Source organism: Dermochelys coriacea, chromosome 2 (genome assembly GCF_009764565.3).
Source record: "Dermochelys coriacea isolate rDerCor1 chromosome 2, rDerCor1.pri.v4, whole genome shotgun sequence".
NCBI classification, from domain to species: Eukaryota; Metazoa; Chordata; order Testudines; family Dermochelyidae; genus Dermochelys; species Dermochelys coriacea.
The window spans coordinates 183,446,173-183,467,291 of record NC_050069.1 but is presented as its reverse complement, the minus strand read 5'-3'; the positions used below and the strand labels follow the sequence as shown (position 1 = coordinate 183,467,291).

Here is a 21,119-nt window from a genome sequence, read left to right as displayed (position 1 = left end):
TCGGGGAATGTTTACAATTTAAAAAAAAATCTGTTTTCCTTGATATCTTATATATCTAATTTGAGTCAAAACAAGTTGTATTTAAATTTTAAAAAATCCCTTAGAATACTGAATTTAAATACAACAGCCTGTTAACTGATATCATTCAGCTCCTTTTCACTGTGCAAGATGAATGAAATGCAAAAAGTAAATAGACAACCTAGAAAAGTAAATTAGATTTTAATACCATGACCCAGAGAGTGAGGTTTATTCCTTTTTCAAGATTCTTGTGACACTTTCTGAGTGTTACTGTGTTTTTTCCTAAGAGTTCGTCTGTTTATGAATCCACAAGATGTTGAAAAGGAGTACTTGTGGCACCTTAGAGACTAACAAATTTATTTGAGCATAAGCTTTCGTAAGCTAGAGCTCTGAGTGGCTTGTCATACTTAGCCAGTCATCCATAGCAGACATGCCAAACCCGTGAAAAAAACAACAGAAATTGGGTTTGTTTTTGGCTTAATTGGCTTATGAGTTGCTTGTTGACTTGTTTTTGGGTTGTAGATTTTTGCTTGTTTGGCCTGTAACTTGTTGCTTGTTGTAGCTTGTTGCTTCTTTTTTTTTAATCAGTTCCCAGCAAACAGGGGCAAGGGGGAGAGAGAGACAGGGGTGCACAGCGGCCCACCACAGTCCCAGACTGCACACCAGGAGGATCTAGTCATATAGATGTTGGGGTTCTTCGGGATTGGCTTGTTTTGGCCTTGTTTTGAAATTGGATTACCTTGATTTTTGGCTTATTGTGAAAGTCAGGGTACTTATTTACCACGTGAAAGTTGGCAACTGTGATCCAGAGTGCTGACTTTTGAATGAAACCAACCACATGTGGTTCTGGGGTTTAGGCCAGGAGCCATCCCTGGCTCCGCCTGTCATGAGGGTTTCTGTGCTGGGAAGACTAGGTGAATATGGAACGCAGACCCAAGGAAGGAGGAAGAGGGTGAACTTTTCCTCCCTGACCCAGCTTACCAAGGCCTGGAGAAGTACTGCTGAGTGCCCTCAATTTCTACTGAAGTCATTAAGAGTTGAATGTGTTCAGCACTTTGTTCAGTTTGAATGCATACATGAACCAGTATATGTTTGTCTGCAATAACACACGATAGGATGCTTTCACTCCAGTGAGAAAAAACTCTGATTAATACAATTCATTTAAGATTCTTCTGTCCAGGTAACTATATATGTTTTATGCATAATTGCTATTTTTAAAGAGTCAGATATTTCATTTAAAAACTAGATAAAAAGCCCTCTTTCAGTCTGAATAATCTGTTATTTTAAAATGCCGATTTTTGCAAATAAATTATTTCCATCAGGAGTGCCCATTTTAAATTACACCTTCTTCTGGCTTTTTGGCATGTCTTTTACACCCACTTATATGCTCTGGACCTGATTCTCATTTACACTAAAGCTCATTTATAATGTTCTGGCAGGATAAAGGGACCTTGGAGTGGTCTTAATTGTAATTTATGTTTTTGTGTAAATGAAAATCAGGCCACCAGTATATTCACCTACACAGTGATAAGTGGATGCAGGGAGATCTATGAGAGACTAATGAATAGATTCCATTATAAGTTAAATAACTTCACACATCACTTATGAATTTAGTCCTAAGAGTACAGCAGATGAAAATGAGAGGGGTGAAAATAGGATAAAGATTTTTAAATATCCTTTCTCTTAGTAATAAAAATACAGCTGTATATTATATTTTGATGGATACTATTATTCAAAGAAATGTAGTAACTACAATTGGCCTGGCTGAAACTTCCTCAAATGGCCCTACTGCTTGTTCTTACCTCCAATCATCTTTTGAGAGGTTAGACAAAATGTTCATCTCCTCGTCATCTTGCAAAAGGCGATAGGCTGCGCTAACATGGTGATTTTCGAGCACAGATCGGTCATTGTACAGAATGGCTGAATCCGACCTAGTATTTAAAAGAATGTTGAAAAAGTTATGTTTCTTTCCATTATGTGTCAGTCTCACATTCAAAATATTACCATGATTCACAATTACAGACTATATATTGGTATTTTTAAATTAAGTGTAATGCTGTATTCATTTCAGAGTAGCAGCCGTGTTAGTCTGTATTCGCAAAAAGAAAAGGAGTACTTGTGGCACCTTAGAGACTAACAAATTTATTAGAGCATAAGCTTTCGTGAGCTACAGCTCACTTCATCGGATGCATTTAATAAATTTGTTAGTCTCTAAGGTGCCACAAGTACTCCTTTTCTTTTTGCTGTATTCATTGCTATGGTAGCTGGGGGAAACATTAAGACCAATGGTTGAAATTCACCTCAGGGAAAAAGCCTTTCACAAAACCCCATTCACTGCTTAAGATACACCCAAATACTGTGTTAAAGATTTAAAAGGAGTGCTGAGAGACATTTGGCTGCTAACTATTTCATAAATATCAGTCATTGGGTGAAACAATGAGGCTTTTCCTCAGTTCTTACTAAAGTAAAACTCTTATGTTGTATGAGTTAGGGATTGCAAGATTGGTCCCAGTATTATTTTCTGAATTGATTATTTTATACAAGGAATTTATAGGGCAACCATTGACACCAACAGACCTCTTGCTGAGAACACCTGACCTTTGACACAAAGGGGAACATTTCCAAAGGCACAAAGAGCAGTTTGGTGCCCAACTCTCACTGCAAGTCAGTAGAAGTTAGATGCCTAACTACCTTTTGTGCCTTTGAAAATCTCCCCCAAAAGAGTTGTCTGCTTCAGAAATGGCACTGGTCTATCCAAGTCCTTGCCCACCTAAATGTCCTGCAGTGCTCTCCAGTGTTTTCAAATATGGTTACCACAACAATCACTGAAGGATTATGAACACATTCTATTGCTGCAGGCATGGCATTCGGCAGGGAGAGGTACTGGAGAAGGCTGCTGATGTATAGTTTCCAGTTCTTTGAGGTTTATTGATGAATATCTATTTTCTGTTTGATTCATTCAATGAAATGTTGGCTTCTTCAAGTTGAAACAAACAGAAGAAGAAGAAACATAACCAAAATAGCTCCAAACCATTCCAGCATGGCCGGCCATTTATTTAGCAACTGGCAGCTTTATGAAATATAAGTTATTCCTCCAAATTCTCTTCTAAGTGGCTTCAGTGTAAATCTGAGATTACTCTATTTGAAGTCAGCAGAGTTACTCCAACTTTATGCTGGTGTAACAGAGGAATTTGTCCCAATGAATGGAAGACATTCATGATCACAAAATATAGTATATCTCAGTTTCTTCCACTTACAATTCTTTAACCATTCTACCTATGTATATATTAAAAGAAAACACAAAACAAAAAAGAGTCCCAGAAAAGTCGGGTATAGACAAAATTAGCATTCTTCCCTCCCTTCCTTAAGTAATTTACAAAGGCCTCACCGTGTCTGAATGTGAAAGTTGTTGGTGGTTCCAGTGTGTTCATAGTCATGGACGGCAGCTGCAAAGATCATAGCAAAGATCTCCAGCTCTGTCAGCCAGTGCTGAAAAGGAGATTATAGAGCAATCAGATAAGCTGTCATTTTCTCAGGCATTAAGGCTTTCATCTGTTAAGGCAAGCTTTCTCTTACTGACAATACACACGGCACATTATTGACTTTTCCCTACAGCCTGTCAGCTGTTCCAAAGCAAAGTTCTCCAGCTCCTACATGAAAGCTGAACCACTGTTTTTCCTCAAGGTGGATCTAAATAAATTAAATCCTGGCAAAATATTTTAAATTTTTTGGACACTAAAAAGGTTGAAGCAAGGGGAGGAGAACATTTACTTTCTTTAAAAGGAATACGAGCAAAAAAAAAAAAGATGCAAGCTCAAGAAAGGGAGCGTTTGCTATTCTGAGAGAAACACAAAATCTAATGATGCATGTGCAAATATACACACAATATAAAATACACATGCAATCAGCTATGTTAGCCTAGAATAGTGATGTTACAAGCCTCAAATACACTAGAACTTTGCTAATTCCCAATGACTAGGAGACCCTTTGCGAATTACTGAATTGTGTGTATTGACTAAAAGGCAAACACATGCAATATTAAAGCAAGAATATAGCATCACAAAAATGTAATTCTAGTTGTTTATTTATAATTAATTAAAAAATATTCAGAAAGTCATGGGATAACATTTTCAAAAGCACCTAAATGACATAGGAGCCCAAGTCCCATTTTTCGAAGTGCTTAAATCAATTAATCATTCTGTGCCTCAGTTTCCCCACCTAACAACATGCACCTACCTCCAGGAGTGCCATTAGGATTAAAGTAGTTAATGTTTGCATAATATAGTGAAAACAAAACACTAGATATTGTCAAAACTACTAATATAATTAGATGAATCTGCAGCTTGGAAGCAAGGATAACCCTAGATTTTGAGTGCCCTACAAGTTGGGTGATCCCTCAACCTCTGCATACTTACAGCACCCCCACTGCTGGCCATCTCCTGTGTGCCTGTAATACCACTCCCCTTCTGTGGTAATCCTGACCCTCCCCCACTGGCGAAGTTCTACAGCCTCTATTGCCCTAAAGCTGGCATACAAAGTCAGATTTCATCCTAAAAACAATATCAGATGTCAGCAGTAAAATATTTTGCCCAGCTCTAAAAATCATCATCAGAACTGGCCCTCTTTGTTCATAGAGATTAAGATTAGAAGGGACCACCAGATCATCTAGTCTGATCTCCTGTATATCACTGGCCACCAGCACCCGCAGACTAAACCTAACCATCCAAATTAGACCAAAGTATTACAACCAATGAGAAATTAGACTATGATATGCCACAGGCAGAGACTAGAAGGGACTGAGGTGCTCCAGTGTCCAAGGTCACTGCAATGACAGGGAAATGATTAAACGAGATACACCCAGATATTCCTGGCAAGTGACCGGTACCCACATACTGCTGAAAAAGGCAAAAAACCCCAAGGTCACTGCCAATTTGACTGGGGAAAAAATTCCTTCCCAACCCCACATATGGCAATCAGTTAGACCCCAACCTTCTGAGAAGGAACCAGCCAGCCAAGCACTTGAGAGAGAAAATATTGGTGTCACCTCAGAGAGAGCCCTGGCCCTCCCCACTCAATGTCCCATCTCCAGTTGTGGCCATCCCTGATGCTTCACAGGAAGAAGATTTAAAATATACATTGGGGAGGGGGGGGTATCCTTTCCTGACTCCTGCAGGTGGCTGGCTGAAACCCTGAAGCATGAGCTTTAGGAAGATAAGATATAAACCAGAAGTGAGTCCCAGGGCTGCTGAGCCCTGCCCCCTAACATCACAAGCAATACCATCATACAATTATATTCATAAATGTGTCCAGGTTCTGCTTAAAGCTAATTAAGTTGTTTGCCCCCCACAACTACTGGAAGGCTGTTCCAGAACTTCACCCCTATGATAGTTAGAAACATTCTAATTTTCCAGCCTGAATTTGTTCATAACCAGTTTATATCCATTAGTACTTATGCCAATATTGTCCTTTTGCTTGAATAGCTCTTCAGTCTCTCTGGTATTTACAAAGAGTAATCATATCCCTTCTCAGCCTTCTCATCCAGTCTTCCAAGTTCTTCCAGTCTTCTCTAATAAGATAGGCAGTCTGTTCCCCTGATCATCCCAGTAGTTCTTGTTGGCAGTTTTATTCGGATGGACAAGGTGTGAATAGGCATGGAGATTGAACTACTCTCTTATTACCTCCCCCCCCATTCCCTCCAGAATTAGAACAGAGTTGGAGAATGCTGGGGTTTGTGAAGCTTTCATTGTCTGTATGTTGCTTGTCTGTCCTGAAGATAAACAGCATTTACTATTGACAAAGAAGATGACTTCAAGCAACATGGAGGATAGGTCCATCAATGGTTATTAGCCAGGGATGGTGTCCCTAGCCCTGTTTGCCAGAAGCTGGGAATGGACAACAGAGGATGGATCACTTGATGATTTCCTGTTCTGTTCATTCCTTCTTAAGCACCTGGCATTGGCTACTTTCGGAAGACAGGATACTGGGCTAGATGGACCCTCGGTCTGACCCAGTATGGCAGAATTATGTTAAGTTACATCAGGATAGCCAGACTGCTGGTTCTCTAGGAAGTAGCATGCAATAGACCCACACTTTAATTCTTCAGACGTGGTCTTTCATTTCCCAAATGGAGGCAGTTTGCTCAGCTCCTGGAGTTCCTTCTCTCAGCTCTTTACTACTCTGATGTAACTGGAGAGTCATTAAGCAGGCTTTAAGTCCCATCAGGCCCTCCATGGTCAAACAAGATCAGCTCAATGCAGGGTCTTGAAATGGAGAGGAAGGCTACTGAGGACAGGAGTAAAATGCCATTTATTGAGAACACCCACAGAAAACACAGCCTAGGGTTACTACAGAAGAACAGTGGATGACAAATAAAATTCAGTGTAAATAACGTATAGTTAAAATAGCTCTGTGAATAAAGGGGAAAAAATGAAACCTCTAGTAAATGATCAAAAGTTTTCAGTCCCCACTTCAACTACAACCATAATAAAGAAAATAAAGATGATGCCAGGCAGCCAACATTTAACAGATGCAATCTCCATCCAAGTGGGAATATTACCTTTTACTAGTGGACTTCATCTTGCAGAATGGGGCTAGCTTTAAAGAACAAAGCCGTTAAGAATGATTGAGAAAGCAGCAGGGATCACCCATGTGGGGGAAAGCAGGGGGGGGGAGAGCAAGGAAATGTGAATGTTTTTCATTTCTGAAGGGGTGACAAAAAATGATCCAGAACAAACTCTTCAAAGATGATGGAAAGAAGGAAATGAATCAAAGAATGAGCATTGGATCCCAAATGGGGAACAAAGAAAGGGAAATGAGGCATAGCTGTAGTTCACAAAGGCATAATAAACATGAAGAATTAACTACTAAGAAGAGCCACTAGAGTCTAAACAAAAGACTCACTGTGTGCATAGGAGTGAGAACAAGAAAAGACAAGATGAGCTTCCCAGTGCAAAAGTGAGTGGAATGCATTGCCAGGAAACACAGGAAAATGACACAAAGAAGAGAAGGATGGAGATAATTAGCTTATTCCTTTTCTCAGAGTTTATGTTCATTCATTCCAAAGAAGTTATCAGTTTCAGATTGCATATAGTCATGATGATCTGCTTATTAACCATAAAAGCCAGCAGGTTTTTTCCCCCCATTTGGTTCAAACACAAGTGTCAGAGAAATCCTATGCTTCAGCAGTTTTACAGCTCTGCTCTATGAAATGTGCCATTATCAAGAATTACAAAAGTAGAGGAAGCGCTCTCATCGTTTACGGTTTGCATATAACTATGTGGTTGCACAAAGAGATTGCACAGTAATTCCCAATAATTATCAAGATTAATCAGATAATATTCATAAAGGGGAAAAATAATTGAGTCACACTTGAACAAGAGAGTTAATTAAAGAAAGGAAGAACAAAAGAAAAATGTTTTACAGATATCTATGCAGTGCAACTCTTAAAAATGTTTCTAAGTTGTGTGCTTGAGTATTTATTCCCTGAAATATAAACATTAAAAAAATCCAGTATTAACTTTGTACGTCAAAATTAGGATAATACTGAAAATATTATACTGCCTTTATATATACTGGTGGCAGTTCTTCACCTAGAATACTGTGATGGTTTCTGGTCGCACCACCTAATAAAGATATATAAAAGGTCTCGAGAAGTGCAAGGAGAATGATTAGAGGTATGAAAAGATCTTTGCCTGAGGGGAGCTGGAGAGATTAGGACTACATAGTTTAAAGAGAAAATAAACAACAGGGGTCATGATGGAGGTCTCTGAAATAATGAATGGGATAGAGAAGATGAATCAGAGGCTCCTTTTTACTTTCCCCCCATAATATTAGGACAGAGGTCACCAGATGAAACTAAAGGCTCACATTTAAAACTGATTATAATACTTTTTTATGCAATGAATAATACTTCCGCGGGATATTACTAAGGTCATGACCAGATTTTAAAAATATTTAGATACTAATGTGAACAACAAAAACATTCTCAGTAGAACTAAACAGAATAATGACATTAAGGGGCATAAACCATCATATCAACTACTAAGTGCCTGGACTAAGCACAAGCTTCCACTATGCCAGTGCAGAAGTGCCTATTAAAACTGCCTATTACAGAAATTTGCACATTCCTGTTCGGCAACTGGAGCTGGCCACTGTCAAAGACAGGATACTGGATTACTGACCCAGCATGGCAAGGCCTTATCATTTTATTTGGATTATATTAGTGAAGAACCAGTCATTATTCAGTAGGTATAAGCTTGACCTTTTATTCTTTGCTCACCAGAAAGCCCTACAGGCTTCACTTGGAGTTCCTACATAGGCGCCAACTTCCCCTCTGGCCGGTGGGTGCTCAACCTCCTCCCCCTGTTCCTAGCCCCACCCTTGCCCCGCCTCTGCACTGCAAGACTTCCACTGAAACCAATCATAGTCATTGAAATCCAAGGGAATTTGACTAAAGACAAAAAACTCAGCAAAGATTGCAGGATTTGGCAGCACTGTATATTATTAGCAGCCATCAAAATAAATAATACCAAACTGCCCTAGGGTGCACACATAGGACTCCCATTGAAATAAACACTGCTCACGTGCACATTCCCAAGGTCAGCAGTTGGCACTAATTTGTTATAATCTAATTTGTAATCACTAAAGCTCATTCAGAAAATTATTTTTAGATTCTGAGCTGGATGATAACATGAGGAAGGAAATAGATCCTATATATATTTTTATTGGGTCACTGTACATCTGTTATGTATGTCTGTTTCCCCTCTGCCTTCCCCCAAAGGAGTGGCTTGCAGCCTTACTATTAGTGTTATTTTCAAAGGCAAGTCAACAACCTCATGGGGGTTGAGGCTACTCAAGCAAAACATTTAAAATAAATTGATCTGGACATTGAACAATTTACTGTAAAACAAACACAAAAATCTTTAAGCCAAAAACAAAGGTACCAAAAATATGAAGATGCAATTCAGGAGCTCAGTATAAATCTCTATGCACCATTCTGTTTAATAGCTGACCCAAATCCATTCTCTGTTCCTATAAGTAGCATAAATATTTCTTCTAAAAACAAAAGATGACTAGGAGCACCAGCTAACAATGCTGAATTTAACAGACTATCACATGCTGATAAAAACCTGTAAAAAAATCTATTATTAGCTGGCTCATGACCTACTCTCAGGAGAGCAGGAACAAGAACTAAAAAGGTCAGATCTTAACTCCATCCAAGACAACAGAAGTTTTCCCACTGATGTCCCCTGAAGCGGGATCAAGCCATTAGTTAAGATGTGGGAGAATGGATTTTAACTTAACGGTATCAGTAACAAATTGTTAAAGTGCAATTACACTCTGAAAACTGCCTGGAAAAAATGTCATTGTGGGGTTCCAGAATTATTTTCTCTCAGCGGACTTCACATCCAGTTTGTTCAGTGCAAAAATAAAAAGATACTTTTTACTAGCTGCCATGTCTCATCCTTGGATTTAAAATCCAAGTTGTGCTGTATCATGTATCGTCATCAGTAAATGGCAATCCCTCATTTTCGAGGACGATCTCTGCCACAGATTTACATATGGGTCTTGAGATGACTCAGGAGTCCGATCCTGGAACCGCAAATCCGCCTGCAGTAGGTACAGACATTTTGTGGCAGGCCAGTGGCCTGCTGGGAAAAAGTTATTTCTTTTTCCTTCCTTCTTTCTCTTTTCAGCTTCTAGGGCAATGCGTTTCTCCTCTAACAATAACATAGTCGAGAAGGTGCCAATGCCTGGAGTAAGCGTGTCTTCAGGTGGTCTTATACTTCTCACTTTGTCTAAAGAGGGTGTTTGTGATGATCAGGTCATGTTCTACACATTTGCTCAGGAGGAGGATGGCATTAGAATTAGCCTTTCCTATTCCTTCTTTTCCAATAGTGCCATTCCAGAGATCTGACTCCCGCCCAACTCTAGCATTAAAATCTCTGAGGAGAATGATATTGTGCTCCTTGGGAATGTTGATCAAGACTCTGTCAAGATCTGTATAGAATTGTTCTTTGTTATTCTCAACAGAATCAAGCGTTGGGGCATACACGCAGACGACAGCAGCAGACTGGTTGTTGCTGAGCTCAAGACAAAGAGTCATAAGACGTTCATTGATTCCTACAGGAAATTCTGTAAGCTGATTGACAAACTTATTCCTAATTGCAAAACTGACACCATGAATGCGCCTGTCCTTTACAGATTTTTCTTGCCAGAAAAAGGTGAAACCACCACCTTCTTCTCTCAGTTGACCTTCATCTGGGCACCTTGTCTCACTCAGGGCAGTGACGTCGATGTTATATCTTTCAAGTTCCCTGACAATGACAGCAGTTTTTTTTCCAGCTGTACATTATCTTTAAAAGATAATCTTAAAATGCATAATCTTTTTGCGAATACAGACTAACACGGCTGCTACTCTGAAACCTACATTATCTTTGTTACCCATCAGGGTGTGAACACTCCATGTAGCAAAAGTCACTGTCTTTTTATAGCTTTGATTGCAGGCAGTGATCCCATTGGATGCGGTAATCCAGCCAGGAATGTATGAGACAGCCTAGGTTTAAGGCACCTCCCAATGCGGGGTGAACAGAGGGGATCCTAAAGAGGACTGCTCAGTCATAATAGGAGCTGCCGAATTGAACCCCGTCTCAGTCCTGGTGCCAGACAACCATCTAATTACAACCACCTATGTGCAGATTCATGGCTAGGGACTGCCAGATCCACTAATCCTGTCCCCATCACCACTAGTCTGTTACCACAGGGCTTGGAAGGTTGGAAAGATGTTATTTCCCATGATAGAAGCTTGCGCGTGATTTCTTTTAATGTGGGGAAGCTGGTGTGCCTACAGCGACCACACGATCATGACAAGTTGGAAGTCTGGGGCCCAGTGGCAGGGAAGGTCCAAGACAACTGGAAGTCTCCACTTGCTGCAACCTTCATCTGCTTTCACAGCCGTTGAGTTCCGAGGACCCTCTTATGCCTGATCCACTGTTGAGGACTTGGGGGATTGGACCGTGCTTTGTTTATGACCTCTCCTCAGACCTGTACGCCTTGGGAGACCCTACCAGGAACATGAAGCTTCTGATAACTTAGCTCTGAGGATCATTGGAACACGCAAGCCCCTTCACCATACAAGGTGATGGTCCCAGTCATCAGTATGAGGATTCAACAGGTCAGATTCTGTGGTTATACCATATCCTTCAAATTCTGCCTTTACCACACCTGCATAGCCCTGCTGTCTTCAATGGGGTCAAACAAGTGTAACAGAGAGCAGAATATGGAACTTACAGAGTTCTGTTGGTGATGCATGAGCTAGAAAAGAACACAGCTCACTCTCCCACAGCTGTGATGGTGCTACAGCACTAACATGCCAAAAATAATAAAGTAACAAATATGACCCTGAAAACACACGGGCAGTAGGTCTGTTGAATAAGTAGGAGCCATTTTTACACAGTCACTTTTCTGAGCAGAACTGCACTGTAGGAAGTAGGAAGAGTGCCACCTTTATGCTGTTTGAGGAAAGGAAAGGAATCAGTTGGTTCACCATCATAATGCAATTCACATTACACATGGTTTTAATATCCTTAGTAATTATGCCCTTCAGTGGGTTTTCTTTAACCTACATGCTAAATATCTGCAGTGAAACAGTTAGGAATATTAGACTGGTTTGTAGTAGTTAGTTGTGGGTCTGAATCTTATCTCACTTACTTTAGTGAAATCAGAAGTAACTGGTAGGAGTGAGACTGGAATCCAGCATTATGTCTCTACTGAAACTTTTATTAACAGTCAGCACAGCAGATTTACTATTTCTTTATGTCTCTCTGTTGCAGTCTCAGAAACTATCATCATCTCCAAGATTTATCAGCTGGGGAAAAGGAGGACTAAAGTCTTACCAACAAGAGAAGAGGAAAATGCAAGCATTACTATAGGCTTGTCTACACTTGAAAAGCTACAACAGAACAAAGACAGCTGTGCCACCATAGGGCTTCAGTGTAAACACTACTTACGCTGATGGGAGGAGTTTTTCCTGAGAGGTGGTAGCTTGGCTGACAAAAGAATTCTTCCACCTACCTACTGTTGTATACATTGGAGGTTAGATCAGCTTAACTATGTCGCTCAGGGGTGTGGAGTTTTCACACCCCTGAGTGACATAACTGGGTCCACTTAACCTTTTCATGTAGAACAGGCTAACAATGCTGAGTCATTTGCAATTGGGAGTTTCTTTATCTTTGTCCTAATATTACAAGTTTAATAATAAACTCTGAAGAATCAAAGGATGTTATGTAAAAATACTTTTCAGTTGAAATCTAAGGCTTTTTTGGTTTCTGTTCGAAAGTAGTACATGGATACTTGCAATGGGAGGAGTCAATGCAGAACACAATTGTATGTGCTTAAGTAGGCTGTTTCTACAGTAAATGAACCGTATTTCAATAAAAATAAAGCACAGCACAATTTTATTTAACAACATACCAGCCACAGCAACAGCAACCAATTCATTCAATTGTATACCAATTAGTGTGGGTTGGAAAATGGAATTTTTTCCTTCCATGAAAAATGTCAAGCTTTCAGAAAAAACAGTTTCATCCCAAACTGGGAAGAAAAACCAAAATGTCTATTTTGCTGAAAGAAATTTTAATTTGTGTTTTTGTTTTGGGTCAACTGAAGCACTTTGTTTTGATAAATTTGAAATGTTTCTTTCAATTTCAAGCATTTTCATATAAATAAAAGTAAACTTAAAATAGACTCATTAAAAAAAAATCAAGTTTCCTTTCTGAAAATATCAAAACATCCCATTTTTGATATTTTATAATTCCCTTTTTTCCAATTTTTTTCTGAAACAAAATTTTACCAAAATCAGTACAACTTCACAACAAAAAAATTCAGTTTCCTCAAAATAACATGTTCTGACAGAAAATTGTTTCAATTGACCAGCTCTAATAACAATGGAAAATGTTGTAAGGAGTTTAATGCTATTTTCTATAAACCTCTTTGTCAAAGACTCATAGACTTTAAGGCCAGAAGGGAACATTATGATCATCTAGTCTGACCTTCTGCATAACCTAAACTATAGAATTTCACCATGCCTATAACTTCTGGTTGAGCTAGATCAGATATTTTAGAAAGATATCCAGTCTTGATTTAATGACTTCAAACAATGGAGGATTCACCACGTTACTAAGTACATTGTTCCAAAGTACATTGTTATACACTTTCAGTTTGAATTTGTCTTGCTTCAGCTTCTAGTCACTTAATTTTGCTATGTCTTTGTCTGATACATTAAAGAACCCTCTGTAATCAGAAATCTTTTTCCCTGAATAAGTATTTATAGGCCACAATTAAGTCACCTTTTAACATTCTCTTTGTTAATCTAAACAGATTGAGCTCTTTAGTCTCTCTTGCTGTAGGTTTTCCTGACTTCTAATCATTCTTAAATGCAGGATCTGCACCCCCTCTAGTTACTGTAGGGGCATGCATCACCTCAAAGGAGACAAAAGGAGGTAAGGACTGAATCAGTTCTATCAAGGAGGGATAGTGCCATTCTACTTTACTAGAGTTTCAGTATAACCAATCTATCACAGATACCTGTATAGCTCCCATCACCATACCATCTGAGATTCTCACAGTCTTTAATGTGTTTATCTTCATGACACTCTTGCAAATAATATTATCCCCATTTTGAAGATGGGGAACTGAGGCACAAAGAGACTAAATGACTTGCCCAAGATCATACAGGGAGTCTGTGGCTGAGCAGGGAATTGATCGCAGGTTTCCCAAGATTAGCACTCCAACCACAAGACCATACTTCCACTCCATGATCATTAACAACAGAATTTCACTATATCCAAAATCACTATCAAAGGCATTTCACTATATCCAAGTTCTCCAATAATACTGAGCACCTACAGAGCACTTTTCATTTTCATAGCACTTAGAAACACCAAGTTCATCTACAGTAGGAATATGTTCCACTGTATATAATCTCTTTAATGAGTGGAAATGCTGCAGTCTCATTGTTCTGGTATTCACGTACTTACCGCTATGCCTGTCTTAAAAAGGAGATAATGTACAGTCTGTGTAACATCTGCTGCGTGCATTAGATTGTGATAAGGATTTTTATGTTTGCTGTATCCAACTTCCAGTGCTTCCACAAAGGAGACAAGAGCAGAAATGGGAATCTAAAAAAGGAAACATGAAGTTAAATGCACTGAAGACAGAATTATCTTCAATTATTAGCATTTTTATGAGTAACTTTCATCTAGTGCCCCAAAATGTGGTCTATACATAAATAAATCACCTAAAACACCTTAGCAGACCCTGCAGAAACTGACAGTAAATCAAGAAATTTACCCATTCCTAATCACGTCAGGGCTGAATCACACACACATACACATGAACAAGACAGTACACTACTATGTACCCCTGTTTGAATACATAATGCAGAATAAAAAACAACAGACAGCCCTTGATTGATTGCCCCTGAAGAAATATCTCAATATAGGTCACAAGGTGTTTGTCTGTTCTCTCATGACCCATTGTTATACATCATTGCTTCAGAATTCATGGCTTAGATTTTTAATGGTACATATTAGAGGTAGACTAAAACATTCCATAAGAGAAGCATTATTTACCCAAGTCTCTGCTTAGTAACTATTTCCCAAATTCTGCCCTCAGACCCAGTATAGGTTTGCAACACTCACTCACTTCAATAGTAGTACTATACAGATAGGTGAGGGCAAAATTAAGCGATTTCCTGGGGAGGAAAGTGTTACTAGTCCAACCACACGTTCAAGGGAATGGCAACATCTGCTCTCCAATGTTAGTACCACATGCTCAAACCAATTTCAGAAGTTCTTGTGTGGTAGCTATCTGGATCTGTACTTTCAGTGGCATTACCAGCCAGAAACAAACTGTATACAACTCTGCCTTGTGTGTGCATGGTGGGAGTGTATGTGTGTGGGGGGAAAGGGGAGGCAGAATCTGACCACCTGGGAACATCCTCTTTAGATATGGGGCAGTCCCTGAAGAAATCCAAAGAGTGGGAGACTTGTGGGGCTCTTCTCAGAAGACAACAATAGTGAATGGGAACCTCAGGGCAAGACAGGTGCCAGGAAAGTACGGGTCAGAGAAAGAATTTGGCCAAGGCAAAAGGCTGAAAATGTCATGAGCACAGTTATTTTTTCCTTGTGAGGTTTCCACCATTTTTGTTCATGTTCCAGATTTAATTGAGAATACTATCCAAGGTTGGAATATAAAACCCAGCTTCAGCAGCATTTGGAACTGGATACCACTAGGTCACCAATCTCAAATTTTGTTTTACGCTTGACTGTTTAATTCCTTTCCCAAGCTATGAAACTCAAGGCTCTAGAGAATGAGGTCAGTGAAAACATTCAGCGTACATGGCACACTGGAATGAGGTGTCCTCGAAAAAGTGTGAGAGAAAATAAGGGTAGGTGAATTTAGAAATAGTATGTATGGTGCACCTACTCCTTCCATTTTTGCAACAGCCTCAAGACCTCAACAGAACTGAAGGCTTGAAATGATTTATGCTCTGCATACAGCTGAAGAAGTAATGTAAAGCTTGAGTGGTGGCAGGACAAGCAAAGATCTGTCAAGGAAGATAAGAGTAAAGTATTTGCCTGAATGAAGAGAGAGAGAGAGAGAGCTTGGTAAGTAGGCCCTCAGACATACAGTATATTTCTATTACTGTCCTGTTGATAGCTCTGGTCAATAGGACACAACTGTGCAGAAGTGAAACTTGAACAGTACAGATCTGAAAGGCTGGATGAAGCAGACATCAGTAGTTGGCTCTGTGAATGAAATTTATGTGGGGAAAGTGATACAATGTTTTCTGTGTTCTAGTTCAAGGACTTGATCACAGTGCTTACAAAATAACAAGTATTGGTAAAAGACTAATTATTCATAGAGCTTCTTTCTGAAAAGTACAAATTCTAGTCAGAATAGATGTACCATTGTAACATTATGCTCCATATTCTTCATAGAAACATTGATATGATCTGAATATGGCATAACTAAGATATGTATTATACAAGATGGGTCATGTGAGGTATCTTTGGAAACGTTATGATCTACTGAATGTGATTATCCAATTTGTATGCATGCATAATTTCTGTATCTGAAGTTAGGAATATTGACCATGTAACAATTACAACTGTGTGTGTATTTGGGGAATGCCCACCAGACAGTATGCAATCAGCCTGGATGGGCCATTAGGAAGGACAGTAGGACTGTGAAGATACTAATCTCTCTCCTTCCTGAGAAGTTTCCTAAGATGCTGCTTAGACACTGCAGCGTCATGTGATCATGTCACCTGGTACAGGATAGCATCTTGAAATGCTGGTACTTTTCCATGGGAAGGGGATGGGGTTCAAACTAGGAAGCAAAGCATTCCCGCCATATGCAAATCCTATTTGAGGCTGGGGAGTGAGTTAATCTAGGCTTTTCTCTACAACCACCCTGCCCAAGAAGGAAGACTGCTGAAAACACTGGAAGAAACAAAGGAACTGAGCTGGGGGAGGCAGGGGCTGAGCCCAGGCAAGAAAGGTCAGTCTGTAAAAGGAATTGTCATAAATATAAAGGGAAGGGTAAGCACCTTTCTGTATACACTGCTATAAAATCCCTCCTGGCCAGAGACAAAATCCTTTCACCTGTAAAGGATTAAGAAGTAAAGGGAACCTCGCTGGCACCTGACCCAAAATGACCAATGAGGGGACAAGATACTTTCAGATCTGGAGGGCTGGAAAAAGGCTTTTGTCTGTGTGATACCTTTGCTGGGAACAGATCAAGGATGCAAGCCCTCCAATTCCTGTAAAGTCAGTAAGTAATCGAACTAGAAAATACGTTAGGTTTTCTTTGTTTTGGCGGGTAAATTCGCTGTGCTGGAGGAAATGTGTATTCCTGTTTTTGTGTCTTTTTGTAACTTAAGGTTTTGCCTAGAGGGATTCTCTATGTTTTGAATCTGATTGCCTGTAAGATTATCTTCCATTCTGATCTTACAGTGTTGTTCTCTTATCTTTTTTGTTTTTCTAATAAAATTCTGATTTTTATGAATCCTGATTGGGTTTTTTGGGTTTTAAAAATCCAAGGCTGGTTCGTGCTCATATTGTTTATTTTCAAGCCTTCCCAGGAAAGGGTGTGTAAGGGCTTGGGGGGATATTTTGGGGAAATAGGAACTCCAAGTTGTCCTTTCCCTGTTCTTTTTCTAAATCACTTGGTTGTGGCAGTATACTGTTCAAGAACAAGGCAAAGTTTGTGCCTTGGGAAAGTTTTTAACCTAAGCTGGTAAAAATAAGCTTAGGGGATCTTTCATGCGGGTCCCCACATCTGTGCCCCAGAGTTCAGAGTGGGGAAGGAACCCTGACAGGAATGCCTGAAGATTTAAGATGAATGTGGTGCAGTTTACCTTCAAGAAACTCTGCAAACTGCTTGAAACAACATTTAGGGTGAGAAATTATTTGTAGCCAGTATTCCTTAGACCTGGTCTACACTAGGCATTGAGGTCGAATTTAGCAGCGTTAAATCGATGTAACCCTGCACACGTCCACATGACAAAGCCCTTTTTTCGACTTAAAGGGCTCTTAAAATCAATTCCTTACTCCACCCCCAACAAGGGGATTAGCGCTGAAATCGGTTTTGCTGGGACAAATTTGGGGTACTGTGGACGCAATTAGATGGTATTGACCTCCGAGAGCTATCCCAGAGTGCTCCATTGTGACCGCTCTGGACAGCACTCTCAACTCAGATGCACTGACCAGGTAGACAGGAAAAGGCCCGCAAACTTTTGAATTTCAATTTCCTGTTTGGCCAGTGTGGCAAGCTGCTGGTGACCATGCAGAGCTCATCAGCAGAGGTGACTATGCAGAGCTCATCAGTAGAGGTGACCATGATGGAGTCCCAGAATCGCAAAAGAGCTCCAGCATGGACCGAACGGGAGGTACAGGATCTGATCGCTGTATGGGGAGAGGAATCTGTGCTATAAGAACTACGTTCCAGTTTTCGAAATGCCAAAACATTTGTCAAAATCTCCCAGGGCATGAAGGACAGAGGCCATAACAGGCACCCGAAGCAGTGCTGCGTGAAACATAAGGAGCTGAGGCAAGCCTACCAGAAAACCGGAGAGGCGAACGGTCACTCCAGGTCAAAGCCCCAAACATGCCGCTTCTATGATGAACTGCATGCCATTTTAGAGGGTTCAGCCACCACTACCCCAGCCGTGTTGTTTGACTCCTTCAATGGAGATGGAGGCAACATGGAAGCAGGTTTTGGGGACGAGGAAGACGATGAGGAGGAGGTTGTAGATAGCTCATAGTAAACAAGCAGAGAAATCAGTCTTCCCGACACCCAGAAACTGTTTCTCACCTTGGACCTGGAGCCAGTACCCCCCGAACCCACCCAAGGCTGCCTCCCGGACCCACCAGGTGGAGAAGGGACCTCTGGTGAGTGTACCTTTTAAAATACTATACAAGGTTTAAAAGCCAGCATGTTTAATGATTAATTTGCCCTGGCATTCGTGGCTCTCTTGGATATACTCCCAAAGCCTTTGCAAAAGGTTTCTGGGGAGGGCAGCCTTATTCCATCCACCACGGTAGGACACTTTACCACTCCAGGCCAGTAGCACGTACTCGGGAATCATTATAGAACAAAGCATTGCAGTGTACGTTTGCTGGTGTTCAAACAACATCCGTTCTTTATCTCTCTGTATTATCCTCAGGAGAGTGATATCATTCATGGTCACCTGGTTGAAATAGGGTGCTTTTCTTAAGGGGACATTCAGAGGTGCCCGTTCCTGCTGGGCTGTTTGCCTATGGATGAATAGAAATGTTCCCCGTTGTTAGCCACGCAGTGGGGGGAGGCAAAATGTGACCTTGGAACGAAAGCACATGTGCTATGTATGTAATGTTAACAGCAAGGTTTACCGTGAAAGAGTTTACCCATTGTTCTATAAAATGTGTCTTTTCAAATACCACTGTCCCTTTTTTTTTCTCCACCAGCTGCATGTGTTTCAAAGATCACAGGATCTTCTCCTTCCCAGAGGCTAGCGAAGATTAGAAGGTGAAAAAAACGCACTCGCGATGAAATGTTCTCTGAGCTCATGCTGTCCTCCCACACTGACAGAGCACAGACGAATGCATGGAGGCAGACAATGTCAGAGTGCAGGAAAGCACAAAATGACCAGGAGGACAGGTGGCGGGCTGAAGAGAGTAAGTGGCGGGCTGAAGAGAGGGCTGAAGCTGAAAGGTGACACCAGCGTGATGAGAGGAGGCAGGATTCAACGCTGAGGCTGCTGGAGGATCAAACCAATATGCTCCAACATATGGTTGAGCTGCAGGAAAGGCAGCAGGAGCACAGACCGCCGCTACAGCCCCTGTGTAACCAACCGCCCTCCTCCCCAAGTTCCATAGCCTCCTCACCCAGATGCCCAAGAATGCGGTGGGGGGACCTTCAGCCACCCAGCCACTCTACCCCAGAGGATTGCCCAAGTAACAGAAGGCTGGCATTCAATAAGTTTTAAACTTTTAAAGTGGTGTGTGGCCTTGTCCTTCCCTCCTCCACCACCCCTCTTGGGCTACCTTGGTAATTATCCCCCTATTTGTGTGATGAATTAATAAAGAATGCATGAATGTGAAGCAACAATGACTTTATTGCCTCTGCAAGCGGTGATTGAAGGGAGGTGGGGAGGGTGGTTAGCTTACAGGGAAGTAGAGTGAACCAAGGGGCGGCAGGTTTCATCAAGGAGAAACAAAGAGAACTCTCACACCATAGCCTGGCCAGTCATGAAACTGATTTTCAAAGGTTCTCTCATGCGCACCGCACCCTCCTGTGCTCTTCTAACCGCCCTGGTGTCTGGCTGTGCGTAACCAGCAGCCAGGCGATTTGCCTCAGTCTCCCACCCCACCATAAACAGCTCCCCCTTACTCTCACAGATATTATGAAGTGCACAGCAGACAGTAATAACAGTGGGAATATTGGTTTCGCTGAGGTCTAACCGAGTCAGTAAACTGCGCCATCGCGCTTTTAAACGTCCAAATTCACATTCTACCACCATTTTGCACTTGCTCAGCCTGTAGTTGAACAGCTCCTGACTACTCTCCAGGCTGCCTGTGTATGGCTTCATAAGCCATGGCATTAAGGGGTAGGCTGGGTCCCCAAGGATAACTATAGGTATTTCAACATCCCCAATGGTTATTTTCTGGTCTGGGAAGAAAGTTCCTTCCTGCAGCTTTTGAAACAGACCAGAGTTCCTGAAGATGCGAGCATCATGTACCTTTCCCAGCCATCCCACGTTGATGTTGATGAAACGCCCCTTGTGATCCACCAGTGCTTGCAGCACTATTGAAAAGTATCCCTTGCGGTTTATGTACTCGCCGGCTTGGTGCTCCCATGCCAAGATAGGGATATGAGTTCTGTCTATGGCCCCACCACAGTTGGGAATCCCATTGCAGCAAAGCCATCCACTAAGACCTGCACATTTCCCAGGGTCACTACCCTTGATATCAGCAGATCTTTGATTGCATTGAAAGCAGCCCTCACAGTAGATTTGCCCACTCCAAATGGATTCCTGACTGACCAGTAGCTGTCTGGCATTGCAAGCTTCCACAGAGCTATTGCCACTCGCTTCTCAACTGTGAGGACTGCTCTCATCTTGGTATTCTTGTGCCTCAGGGAAGGGGAAAGCAAGTCACAAAGTTCCATAAAAGTGCCCTTACGCATGCGAAAGTTTCGCAGCTACTGGGAATCATCCCAGACTGGCAACACTATGCGGTCCCACCAGTCTGTGCTTGTTTCCCCGGCCCAGAATCGGCATTCCACCTCATGAGCCTGCCCCATTAGCACCATGATGCCCACATTGCCAGGGCATGTGCTTTGAGAGAAGTCTGTGTCCATGTCCTCATCACTCTTGTCACCGCGCTGACATCGCCTACTCGCCCGGTTTCGCTTTGCTAGGTTCTGGTGCTGCATATACTACTGGATAATGTGTGTGGTGTTTAATGTGCTCCTAATTGCCAAAGTGATCTGAGCGGGCTCCATGCTTGCCATGGTATGGCGTCTGCACAGAAAAAAGGTGCGGAACGATTGTCTGC

General features: G+C 41.3%; 1 protein-coding gene across 12 annotated transcripts in view; it reads right to left on the bottom strand.

The window, feature by feature from the left end:
- PDE1C (phosphodiesterase 1C) overlaps positions 1-21,119 on the bottom strand; it is a 541,496-nt gene that overhangs the window by 90,049 nt on the left and 430,328 nt on the right. For all 12 annotated transcript variants that reach the window (XM_043508789.1, XM_038392424.2, XM_043508790.1 and 9 more), the window contains 3 exons: positions 14,055-14,195; positions 3,407-3,507; positions 1,821-1,949 (listed from right to left, as the gene is read on the bottom strand). In XM_043508789.1, the coding sequence (XP_043364724.1) occupies positions 1,821-1,949; positions 3,407-3,507; positions 14,055-14,195 (371 nt within the window). The remainder of the gene's footprint in view (positions 1-1,820; positions 1,950-3,406; positions 3,508-14,054; positions 14,196-21,119) is intronic.